The sequence below is a fragment of the Sphaerodactylus townsendi genome, linkage group LG11 (genome assembly GCF_021028975.2).
Source record: "Sphaerodactylus townsendi isolate TG3544 linkage group LG11, MPM_Stown_v2.3, whole genome shotgun sequence".
In the NCBI taxonomy this organism is placed as follows: Eukaryota; Metazoa; Chordata; class Lepidosauria; order Squamata; family Sphaerodactylidae; genus Sphaerodactylus; species Sphaerodactylus townsendi.
The window spans coordinates 68935832-68949202 of NC_059435.1; the positions used below are offsets into that span (position 1 = coordinate 68935832).

General features: G+C 46.4%; 1 protein-coding gene across 5 annotated transcripts in view; it reads right to left on the reverse strand.

Annotated features, from left to right (window-relative positions):
• The window catches only part of DPP6 (dipeptidyl peptidase like 6), a 643433-nt gene that overhangs the window by 144863 nt on the left and 485199 nt on the right, over positions 1-13371 (reverse strand). For all 5 annotated transcript variants that reach the window (XM_048511783.1, XM_048511785.1, XM_048511782.1 and 2 more), the window contains exon 6: positions 11726-11778. In XM_048511783.1, the coding sequence (XP_048367740.1) occupies positions 11726-11778 (53 nt within the window). The remainder of the gene's footprint in view (positions 1-11725; positions 11779-13371) is intronic.

Genomic DNA, 13371 nt, shown 5'->3' on the forward strand with positions numbered 1-13371 from the left:
TTCTTAAAGTTTAGGAAATGTATTCTTTTGGCTCCCCGCAGGCTTTTGAAAGAAATACTTATTGTGCCAAAGAGGGATACACATCTCACCCCATGGCATACCTCTGAAGATGCCGGCCATGGATGCTGGTGAGGTGTTACAAGCAAAAACTACCAGATCATGGCAACACGGACCGGAAAACCCCACAACAGCCAATTGCTTTCTGATCATTTGGAACACAGGAGTCAAACTCGAGGCCCTCCAGATGTTATGGAGTACAGTTCCCACCATCCCCTGCCAGCATGATGCTGGCAGGGGATGATGGGAGCTGTAGTCCATAACATCTGGAGGGCCACAAGTTTGACACCTGTGATTTAGAATCTAGCTGTCATTGATTTTGCTAACCCTGTGATGGTGAAACCGAGGTTGCTATGTAGTGATTGCTTAGAGAGTTGTTTAAAAATTTGACACTGGATTTGCTGCTGATTTCCACTACAAAATTCCCTCCCCAATCCAGTTTCCAGAAGCTTCAGGATGAACATATGCATGTTTACTCAGAAATAAGTCCCACTAGGGGCACTTTCACGCATGCAGAATAACGCACTTTCAATCCACTTGCAGCTGGATTTTACCGTATGAAATAGCAACATCTGCTTGCAAACAATTGTGAAAGTGCACTGAAAGTCCATTATTCTGCATGTGTGAAAGTGTCCTAAATTTTACAGCCCTTACTGCTATATAACTGTGATAGGATTGCAGAGGGGTTAACTGCGTTAGATTGTGGTAGCAAAACAAAACAAAAGTCAAGTAACAATTTTTATTTCACTGTGCGTTTCTGTGAGTCACAGCTCACTTCTTCTGTATATTGTCTCACACACTTTCAGCACAACCCCATGGGGGTCTTTCGTGTGAGATCCAAAGTGTTCTGGTGACTCTAGCAGGCGTGAATAGCATCTCTCTGAAGCAGATGTTTCTGCTTGATCAGCCTCCCTTTCCTTCACAAAAATTAAATCAGTCTCTCTGCTGTTTTTGGCTTTAAGGTGGGAAAAAGAAGTTGCACGTGCAATTTTTTTTTAACGGTGGGTGGAGAAGCATATGATGGTATGAGAACTAGACTCATGTCCAACAGCACCAGGGAGAAACCAAGGATGGTGTAAGACCATGGTGGCGAACCTTTGGCACTCCAGATGTTATGGACTACAATCCCCATCAGCCCCTGCCAGCATGGTCAATTGGCCATGCTGGCAGTGGTTGATGGGAATTGTAGTCCATAACATCTGGAGTGCCAAAGGTTCACCACCACTGGTGTAAGAGCTCGACTCCATTCATCCAACAGAAAGGAACCTTGACTATCAAAAGTTCATAATCTGAAACTCTTGTTGTTCTCTAGGGTGCGACTGGACTCGAATTCAGCTCTTATCTGCCACAGGCCAATATGGCTTCTCTCTGAAACTGTGAAGAATGTATGATAACACTGAGTTTATTTATTCATTCCATTTTTATCCCGCCAATTCCTGAAAGGGCTCGAGGCAGCTTACAAAATAATTAAAACATAATACAATAGGTTTTTTAAAATACAAAAATATATAAATATATTTATTATTTATTTTTATGTATTTATTATTTCGATTTTTATACCACCCTATCCCCCAGTTTAAACAAGGTGGCAATTTCTTTTTTCAAAAGCATGAAAAAGTATGTGTGTTGCACCCAGCCAGAGGCCAGAGGATGATTTTAAAGAAGAGGGATTCCCGGTCGGCCCATCAGAAAAGGCCCAGCACAACAGCTCTATCTTGCAGGCCCTGCAGAACTGAGATAAACCCCACAGGGCCCGAGATGGGGAAAATGCAACATGCATCCTACATGGAAGGAAATTTTTGGCTAATAATGGTGGGAAAAGATTACCCTGTGCCCTTTGGTATCTCAGTTACAAGTGCAAATTGACCACCCACTGCACGGGTGTTTTTTTCAAGACAAGGGATTTTCATAGATTTCTCCCCCCGACCCCTTCACTTGCAGAACTTCAACCTGCTGCACTTTAGGATCCTCTGTCCCCCCGTTGGAACATTTCAGGCTGCAAGTGGTACAACAGAGATGAGGAAATCCTGTTTTACTGACATAAATCCTTTCCGTCATCACCATTTATTGGTGGCTCCAGCAGCTAGTTGGGTTAAACAGGAGTCCCGTGGCACAGAGTGGGCAGCAGCAGAACTGCAGTCAAAGCTCTGCTCATGATCTGGGTTTAGTCTCAACAGAAGTTTGGTTCAGGTAGCCGGCTCAAGGGTGACTCAGCCTTCCATCCTTCCAAGGTCGGAAAAATAAGTACCCAGCTTGCAGGGGGTAAAGTGTAGACGACGACTGGTGAAGGCAATGGCATAAACATGGTGTTCTTAGAATCAGAGAACTGGAAGAGACCCCAAAGGCCATCAAGCCCAACCCCCTGCAATGCAGGAACACACATTCAAAGCACTCCTGACAGATGGCCGTCCAGCCTCTCTTTAAAAACCTCCAAAGACGGAGACTCCACCACACTCTGTGAATTCCACTGTTGAACTGCTTAGTAAATGTCATGATGTGACAATAACATGGGTCAGTAATGACCCAATACTTGCACAGAGGATTACCTTTACCTTCACACGTTGAAGACTGTGAGGTCCGAATAATGGGGTGGTTGTGTTTGAGACCTTTAGTCTTCAATGGAAGCTCCCTCAGGATTGCAGAGGAATTCTGTGGTTTTGTTCACCATGGGTCGGTAACTATTTTTGGAAAGCGTGTGCGAACAAGCTACAGATCTTGTAAAATACTGATCGCAGCAGGAGTCGGTGTTTGTCCTCTGGAGAGTCTCTAAAGCACTCACAGCTTTTATTCCTGGCCATAAAAATTCCAGAAATGATCTAGAAACCAGCCCTGGGCGGATGAACAGCGAGGAGTAATAATAATCCAGCACAGACAACCTGGAGACATCATTTACAGAAACACATTTTGCAGAACAGTCATCTTCTACGTCCCAGAAACGTTCATCAAGCAGTCACAGTGATAAGATTTTGCTTCCCATAAGTGACAGCAGTCATCAAAGCCCTGCTGCAACCTCTCTAAATCGGTTCCTGACTCTGCTAACGGAGCTACTTCTTATCCCCCCAAAGGGAAAGGAAGGAGCTCAAGAAGAATCCAAATGATAAAATGAGGCACTTAACAGGAGGGCATCTCTAGCTGGTATTTAATTTCATTCAGACTCAGCAGGTCACCTGCCTTTTACCCAGGGGGCGGGGAGACAATGGTGCTCAGAGTGATCGCTGCCATCTCCCTCCCAATGGACTAGAGCTCCATTCCTGCGGGTGTCAGGTTAAAAAGGCAATCCCAACATTTACAGGGGAGTGTTACATGAGTGCTCTATGCCAGTATGGCATAGAGCAGGGTCCCTAATGGGGTGGCCATGGGCACCAATCATGGTGGAACTCAGCCAAGCCTTTCTTGAGTACATCAAGTGTTTTTAGAAGGTGGGTGGGGCCAGGCAGCGCTCTTGCCCAGCAGTGCTCCTGATTGGCCATCTGATCTGATTGGCTGAATAGAATAACACAACTTGTTTTTTTCAGAAGTACCAGCCACACACAGTATGAATTCTCTCACTCCACTTTCCAACTGTATTTTTTAAAAATTAAACCTCTTCATTTTGGCACTTCCTCTGTGTGTTTGGCTCCATCTGCAGCAGCTGCCATTTTGGGGTTTATGCCCACCCACCTGTGTCAAAATGCCAAAGATTCCCACAGGCTCGAAAAGGATGGGGAGCCCTAGCACTGTGTTAGGTTAGGAAAGCCAGCTGGGAGGTCTGAATCCCCATGCCGACATGGAGCTCACTGAGTTGACTTTGGGTCAGTCACTCTCTCAGCCTAGCCTACTCAAAGGGTTGCTGTGATGCAAAAATGCAGGTGGAGAGAATGATATCCATAATCTTGAGCTGCATGGAGGAAAGGCAGGATGAAAATGTACTCAAACAAACCACCTGGGCTTCAGGAACAGCGAAACTCCCACCAAAGTATGTGAATTTATCTACCATCCAGAGGACGTGCTCTCTGACAGCCATTTCTGATGGAACGCAAAAATCATATATTTATTTGTTTGTTTGTTGGGCTTATAGACCGCCCTCCCATGAAGGGCTCCAGATCCACTGGGAATTCAGATTAGCCTGTGCACTCCAACACACGCCAGCCTTGGGGCTAGTCACAGTTCTTTGGAGCTCTCTCAGTCCCACCTACCTCACTGGGAGTTTGTTATAAGGAGGGAAGGGAAAGGAGTTTGTAAGCCCCTTTGAGTCTCCTTACAGGAGAGAATGGGGGGATATAAATCCAAAGCTTCTTCTTCTTCTAGATCAGGGGTCTGCAACCTGCGGCTCTCCAGATGTTCATGGACTACAATTCCCAGCAGCCCCTGCCACCATGGCCAATTGGCCACGGTGGCAGGGGCTGTCAGAGAATATGATCAGCCTGGAGATACAGACCGTCTAGATCTGTAGTATCTTTTTTGTCTGTCCTTCATAATTACATTAATCTCTGAACAGTTATTGTATGCGTCAAGTTGCTTCCTACAAATTAATTACATCCAAAACATCCTGTCGTTAATAGCTTTGCTCAGGTCTTGCAAACTGAGGCTTCCTTTATCAATCTGTCTCATGGTGGGTCTTCCTACTGCTTTTAACTTATCCTGGTATTATTGCCTTCTTGTTGTTGTTCTTATCCCCCCCCCCCCGCCCCCCCGCAGGTTATTTTCTGGATTTCACATTTAATAATGTCAGGACAATGGCCTGTCTAATCCCATCCTGCCAGCTGTGCTGAAATATAATCAGAAATCCAGCAGTGAAAGAAACCGAAGGAGTTTTGTGCTCAGGTAAATCTTGGTAGGCTTCACTGTGCACTTTGCATTCATGAAGCAGGACTCTCTTTACTCAACTATAAAAATAACACTTGTTAAAATAGGGAATGGTGCCGTTGGTAGTGGCAGAAGGTGAGTCAAGTTTCAGCTGACTTATGGCAACCCCACAGGGTGCTGAAGGCAAGAGATGAACAGAGGTGGTTGCCGTTGTCTGCCTATGCATAGTGACCCTGGACTTCCTTGGGGATCTCCCTTTCCGAGTACTAAACAGAACTTGACTCTGCCCAGGTTCTGAGATCTGATAGGATCTGGCCAACCTGGGTCACCCAGGTCAGGGCATAGAATTCTAGGCAGCCCAATCCAAAGAGGGGTAAGGAGTAGAGCATCAGCTGGAGACAGCACTGTGGTGCTGCCTCCAAAAGGAGATAAGTGGCACAGGCACCAGAGGAGAGGGGGGAAACACTCACTCCTCCTTGGGTAGCCCATTCTCCTGAATGACTTATGCCATGCTTTTTGCATGCATAAGTCTGCACCATGGGGAGCGGGTGTTCCTGGGTTGAAAGAGGACTGGGAGCTGATTTTAGGAATGCCCCTGAGAATGCAGCTTCCAGGTTTGGGAGCTGCAATGGTTTGCCAACAGGGTAAGTCCCTTGGTGCTGGCATCTGTGCCACTCTACACAGCGGTAGTGGCATGGATGCCGGCGCAACCCTTCCACCGCTTCCAATGTGGCTTTAGCCACCTCCCTTTGGATTACACAGTAAATTACTTGGGTTCAGACTGAACTTTGGGACCAAGCACAAATAACACTGCATCCTTCATTTGTCAACATCTATTCTGCATTTACTTGGCTCTTCCACATTGATTGCTTGTTGCATATTTGTAGTGCGCCTTGCCAATCACCAAATCTTTAGGATGCTTGCCAGGAACTACATGGATGTTGGGAAAAGGCCCAGAGTTACGTATCATTATCCTAGAACATTTATAGTGATGATATAAGAATACAATGATCATTGGTCAAACGAAATCCTGACAGTAGAATGCACTACCTCGGAGAGTGGTTTGGAGGTTTTTTTAAAAGAGGCTGGATGGTCATCTGTCAGGACTCAGGAGTGCTCTAATTATGTATCCTGCCTTGCAGGGGGTTGGACTTGATGGGGTCTCTTCCAACTCCATGATTCTATGAAAGATAATCAACACCTTTACAATACTTACATGAAGAAACTATGGAAGACTAGTTTCACAAAACAGGAGCTACATCAAAGATTTCCAGTGTGGTATGCATGGGTACTATGGGGCCCGCTGACACCTTTTCTAGCACCTGGCAAGTATTTTGGGGAAATGGGCTGTACCAGGTAGGGCTTTTGCCCAGCAAGGACTTTGATTCGCTATTATAGATCTAATTGGTTGCAACGTTTTTAAATTAATTTTACTTTATTTTTGGAGTCAGAATCTTTTACTTGTGCTTCCAAGTCAAAATGCAAAACATACATCAACTATTTATTTCATAGAGACTTCCAGTTTTCTCGGCGTCCAATATTAACCCGTAAGCCCTGAACTCTCAGCACTTGGCCCTTAAACATCAAAATAGAATCAAATCTTTAGCATCATTATTGATTTCTAAGAAGTCCAACTTTTCTCTACTGGATCATATTTTAACAGCCCAAACCAACTAGCCACCAACTAGCCACCAGTTTTTTTTTCTGGTTTATCTAGATGTTCCATCAAGAGTTTCCAATTGTCCATACACTTAATTAAGCTCTTTTCTTTAAGTAGCGAGGTTAACTTGGCCGTCTCGGCCAGCTCTAGTACTTTCGCCTCCTATTTTTCAATTGTAGGTATAGCTGGAGTTTTCCATTTCTGGGCTGTGCAGATTTTTAAAAGGGTTGTTTTGGCAGCAGCTACCGCCACAGCACAAAGACCGGCACGATGTGACTGAAGTAAAGCTGGGGCAATCATGTTGTGGTTCACTCCCCCTCCTGTGGCAGCCATTTTGTGGCAGCCATTGTGTTCCTGTGCCCACCATGCCATCTCAGAATTCCAAACGTGTCCACAGGCTCAAAGTGTTCAGGAACGCCTGGGATACATAGCACATGAAGTACCGTTTTCAAAGCGTTTGATACACAAATAGATGAGGGTCTGCATGACTCCAGGCTCTTTTTCTTTTTCCTGAAGAAAAGGTTTGAGCAAATCAAGGCACAGCTGAAATCTAGCCACAAGAAAGGTGCCTTATCTCCCATTTTCGGTAATTATTTTGTGGGGAAAAACAACCGGCCTCCACCAGATGGCGCCCGTGTGCAGCATGAACTGCATTGAGGAGAGAAGCAAGCAGGAAGGTGGACACAGGTGCCCGGAGGCTTCCTTTCTGACTTGGCTAATAAGCCTCTAATTTGACCATCTGCTGCTGGAAAGAACAGCATTAATAGGTTATTTCGTTTGCCAAATAAGAATAATAAAAAAAAGTATTCTTCCGGGTAAGGCTGATGCTCGAATGTTAAGGGTCCCCCTTGAATCATGGGAAAGCTTTCCACAGAGCCATAAAGCCATACATGTAAACAGAAGGACAAGCTGCATGTATTCTGTTCTGTTAAAACATCTATAGAATATTCTGTGGCTGAAATACAGCAGCTATTTCATATATCACTGCAAAGGGCTTTAACAAAAAGGCAACGAGCCCAAGGCAGCCCAAACCTAGGAAGAGAAGATTCATTTGCTTTAAAGGGTTTTTATAAAGATAAGGAGACATTCTGGTGAATGGGAAACACAAACTCAAACCTCAAACTGAAAATAATTTTTTAAAAAAGAGTTGGCTTTCATAACCCACTTTTCTCCACTGAAAGGAGTCTCCAAAGCAGCTTCTAATTGCCTTCCCTCCCCTGTCCCCTGCCTACACAACAAGCACCTTGAAAGGTAGGTGGGGCTGAGAGAGTTCTGAGAGAACTGTGACTGGCCCAAGGTCACCCCGCAGGGTTCAAGGATAGGAGCGCTGGAGTGAGGAAACAAATCCAATTCACTAGATTGGAGTCCGCTGCTCTTAACCACTACACCACACTGAGCCTCTCTGAAAATGGAGACAACTGAATTATTAGTTTCTTAAAGCCTGTTCTGCCCCCTCTTTCTGTTCAAAAACGGTTAATTTTTCTCCTAGCAGAGCATTCAGACCTTGAACCATTCTCCTGAACCACAAAAGGTCCAGTTCAGGACCATCTTCATCATACAACTCTGTTGCTTGTATAAACTGGCCCTGAGATAAGAACGGGAAAGGAGAAGAGAACGAAGGGGCCAGAGGGTGAAGTGATGAAAACAAGACTGTGGAATTGCGATAAAGGTCTAGGGTGAGTCTCAGCTAACGGCAGCCGTGGGAAAAACCCAGTTCAAGCAGGCGTCTAGGCATACCAAACTATGACAAGACCATTTATATGCTGCCTCCCAGGTCCTTTGCAGAGAGCACGACAAGCCATGCGTGGCTCCCCCGGCCTCTAATGAGCCTTCAATATCAAGAGAGGTCAGGAGACACTGTGGCTGCCCAGAAGACTACCTCTGGGCATGACTCCTCAGCAGTATCCTGACTCCTCAGCAGTATCCTGACTCCTCAGCAGTATCCGTTGTTTGCCTGTTGCAGGAACTCTTCAAACGTTTTCCCTCCTTTTGAAGTAGCCACCAGTGGAGGATTGAGCATATTCTCCATGAAGCTACTCCTTTATCAAGCCACTGCAGGTAGCGGCTGTGGCAATCCTTTGTCAAAGGGCGTTCCATAATGTGATGATGACCAGGCGGCGAATCACTTTCCCTCGCCACTTGTGAAGCCAATCAAAGTATCTGGCAGACCTCAGGAAGCACAACAACGTCCTATCTACAGAGCAAATCCATGCTCATAAACCGTCCACGAACATACAACAGAAAGCAGGGGATCCAGTTACAGATCTATTCCAAAGAGGCCTCAGTTGGGGAAAGTCAGCTATTGCTCGAAATTGGAAATCAAATTATGTGTACAGCAGCCTCAAACTGATGTGCCTGTTAAGGTAGACATTTTCAATCGTTTACTGGGACAGTGATTCTCAGCTGACGCAGGTTGCAACACACTGTCTCAGAAGTACATGCTGGGGCAAATGATCAGCACAGCTCAGTGAAACCCCAGCAGTGAAGGGTCATGGCTCAGTGGAAGAGCCTGTGCTTGGCATGCTGAAGGTTCAAGGTTCAATCCCCAGCACCCCCAGTTAAAAGGATCAGGGAGCAGGTGATGAGGAAGAGCCCAGCTAAGACTGTAGACGGCTACTGCTAGTCTAGGACCGCACTGACATTGGTAGACCAATGGCCTGATTCAGGGCGGGGCAGCTTCATGAATGTTCATGTACATATAACTGTGAACATTTTTTGAGGGTTGACCTAAACTTGAGTGGAGTTCTGGGCTTTGGGCGTCTTAGCTGATAGTTCCATGGGAATGTCAACTCAATGCATGGCTGTGAAAAAGGCAAAAACTATGATGGGGATAATTAGGAAAGGAGTTGATAATAAAACTGCAAAGATTGTCATGCCCTTATATAAAGCAGTGGTGCGACCGCACTTGGAGTCCTGTGTTCAGTTCTGGTTGCCACATCTCAAAAAGGTTATTGAAGAGATAGAAAAAGTGCAGAGAAGGGCAATGAGGATGATTGAGGGACTGGAGCTCCTTCCTTATGAGGAGAGGCCGCAGCGTTTGGGACTCTTTAGTTTGGAGAGGAGACGGCTGAGGGGGGATATGATTGAAGTCTATAAAATTATGCATGGGGTAGAAAATGTTGACAGAGAGAAATTTTTCTCTCTTTCTCACAATACTAGAACCAGGGGGCATTCATTGAAAATACTAGGGGGAAGAATTAGGACTAATAAAAGGAAACACTTCTTCACGCAACGTGTGATTGGTGTTTGGAATATACTGCCACAGGAGGTGGTGATGGCCACTAACCTGGATAGCTTTCAAAGGGGCTTGGACAGATTTATGGAGGAGAAGTCATTCTTTGGTTACCAATCTTGATCCTCCTTGATCTGAGATTGCAACTGCCTTAGCAGACCAGGTACTCGGGAGCAGCAGCAGCAGAAGGCCCTTGCTTTCACATCCTGCATGTGAGCTCCCAAAGGCACCTGGTGGGCCACTGCAAGTAGCAGAGAGCTGGACTAGATGGTCTCTGGTCTGATCCAGCAGGCTAGTTCTTATGTTCTTATGTTCTCTGTGGATTCAAGTATGTTGGATCTGCTATGCAAACAATTTAATACCTGCACATCAAGTTGACACCATTCAATCTATCCCATGTTAAAATGTAATGCATCTGAACATGGAAGAATATTTTTGGTTACAACTGACACTACCCAGCATGGGGAGAGTGGCAGACTCTACTCTGGTGAACCAGGTTTGACTCCCCACTTCTCCACTTGAGCAGAGGACTCTAATTTGGTGAACCGGGTTTGTCTTCTCAGTCCTCCACCTGAAGCCTGCTGGGTGACCTTGGGCCAGTCATGGTTCTTGCAGAACTCTCTAAGCCCCACCTACCTCACCAGGTGCCTGTTGTGGGGAGAGGGAGAAAGGTGACTGTAAGCCTTAAAGGTTGAGACAAGCAGGGTAGAACTAACTCTTTTTCTCAAAAATTATTTTGCTGTGCGTCACTCCAGCTACTGCATGAGGCAAGGAGCAGATGGGATCCAGCTCCAATTCTGATATTTCACTCAGGATATCACGCCTCTTCCTCAGCAACACAGCAGTGAGATCACGTCTGTGCAAGCAGACGTGTGCTGCGGCTCTGAAAGAGAGTCTCGGTGAATCAGATGCGGAGCAGAAAGGGAGCACGCAAGGACAGGTCTGGGAAGCGATGCAATATGGAAATCCAAACCCGCACATGCCAAGAGAAGCACTACACTTGCTCAATGCTGTGATATGCGATTATCTCTTTTAAAAAATTCAACACAAGCGCTGAGACCCGCAGGCCAAACAAAACTAAACACTCCAATTAAGAATGGGATGTTTATTAGCTGGAATCAATGCAAGTGCAGGAGAAGCAACTCGGTTAACCATAAGACCAGGCTGTTAAAGGTGAAGTGAAAATATGCCCTTCCCCATGGAAGCTCTTGATTGCCTTTTCCAGGTTCTGTCATGAGGATATCATGCAAAGTGGACAGAGTGAAAGACCACCAGTCTGCAATGCACAGGACCATTCCATTCAACCGATACGTCCGCTCCTATGACTCCTCAATGCAGAGGCGTATCCAGCAGGTTCTCACAGGTTCTCGAGAGCAGGTTACTAATTATTTGTGTGTGCCGAGAGGGGGCTACTAATTGGTGATTTTTGCCTTAGTTACGCCCCCTCTCAGCAGTAGCGCGCAGAACTTGAAGCAGTCTAGCAGGAGGTGCACCGGCGTGCGTGGCAGCCTGCGCCTGCGTGCATTCTTTCCCTGACCAAGGACCGGCGCAGCGGCTGCGTCCTTGCCAAAGCCCCGCCCAGGAATGCCCCGCCCCCAGGATGCCCAGCCATGCCCCCACTGTGCCCCGCCCAGCCCCATTGGCGCTACGCCGCAGTTTGAATCCCACCACCACGGGAACCTGTTACTAAAATTTTTGGATCCCACCACTGGGCATATCTGGGGGGAAATGTAGCCTGGTGCAAAATCTGATCCCCACCCCCCGCCTCATATGGGCGGTCACCCTCCCCCACCACAACAAAACTTTTTTGCACCAGGTCTTGAGGTCAGTGTATGGACCCGGGGGGAAGGAAGAGGTGTGTGATTTTCCATCTCCCCATATGACTAAATGGCCAAAGCCCAGGGACATTTGACCCCATATGTCCCCCTGGGCAGTACGCCCCTGCTTCAATGCTTTTGTTTAAATAGAAGACACACATTATAATCACTTACCCATAAGGCAGTTTTCTGAGGACATAATACGCTGTGTACGAATGCTGATGCTCCTGCAGAGTGAAGTCAAAATAAGGACAAACAGATTAGCCATGTAAAGAGTCAGCAAGTCTGTTATCACTACAAAACGAGCATGCGAGAAAAAACACAGAACGCAAGGTCTTTGTTCAGGTGCCCGTTTTATATTTTGCATCACATTAAGAACCAATTTTGTTCTGTCTTAGAGAGGAAGAGTGAACGAATGCTTCATGCCTTGTTGTGTATTCTTTCCACCTCACACCTTACCAGAACATTTGGCAAGTCCTGCACCTCCAGATGCTCTGTGTCATTGCTATGGATACGAGGCCTTTGATTATACTCGGGGCATTTGCTCCCAGCAACAGCTAAATTTGGAACAACCATTAATGAGGACACCTTGGACTGCCCGAGACAGGGTGTGGAGCTATAACAGGACACGGTGGGGAAACAGTCCATCATGCTGTTCGATCACAAGCATAATTTTTGCTAGCACTGTGGAGAAAGTCGCGATGCCCTTTACCAGCACTGGTGAGAAAGGCCAGTCCCAAAATTTGATTTGGCTGCTGTGTTACCAAGGACAGCAAAAGGGCACACACCTGAGATTCAAAAAGTCTAATTCTGACGATGCTGCAAGAATTAGGTGAACAGGAATTTGCATGACAAAAATGCTGCTGCTATTTCTCACTATCTCCGTCAAGGGGAAAAAAATCTCCTTCAAAAACTTTACCACATCAAAACCAAAGCAATCGTATTAAACACAAAATATAAGTACACCACCAATAGTCATGAAAGTTCATATATTTTTATTGTACAGGATATATCTGTACTTGTAGACCTCTCCTGTGTCCTCCTAGTCCTTTCCTCTTTCAAGGGAACTCTGGGAAATGTAGTTCTTATCAGGTATAGGGCCCCAAACTAGCCAATGGGCAGACACCCAACTAGGGACAAAAGGGTGGGGTCTCAGGTGGAGGTGAAGGTGGCCTACAATGGCCCCAAGGAACTGGGAGTGGAGAATGGACAGCCCATCCAACGGTCTGGGTGCCCGGATGTGGCACCGCAGTTGCGCCAGGCTGCTGCTCCCAAGGAGGCTTCCCAGCAGTATAGAGAGGCTTAAAATGCAAAAAAGCCACCCTGCTGCCAGGAAGTCCCCAATGAACTAAATGGACTTGCGCCACTGAAAAGGCATAATGGGACGTCACCTCACCCATGGGGTGAGGTCACAACATGATGTTTACTGGCAGACTTTGTTTACAGCGTGGTTTGCCATTGCCTTTCCCAGTTGTTTACACTTACCCCAGCCAGCTGGGTACTCATTTTACTGGTACTCATTTCAACCTTGAAACTGATTTCTGTCAGGGATGAACTCAAGACATGAGCAGAGTTTTGCCTGCAGTACTGCAGCTGACCACTCTGCGCCACGGGGCTTTTACTCCTGGGGAAAGTATGGGATAAAACGCACAGGTTCACCAGCTTCCAGTTGAGGCCTGGGCCAGTCCTGTTGCCAGAAAGTTTTCATAGAGGGTGGGGGGAACGAAGTTTTCATAGAGGGTGGGGGTGGCCAGCTAATACTTCTCCCTGAGCTCCGTCCTCTTACCAAGCTGCAAATCTCCAAGGATTTCCCAAATTGA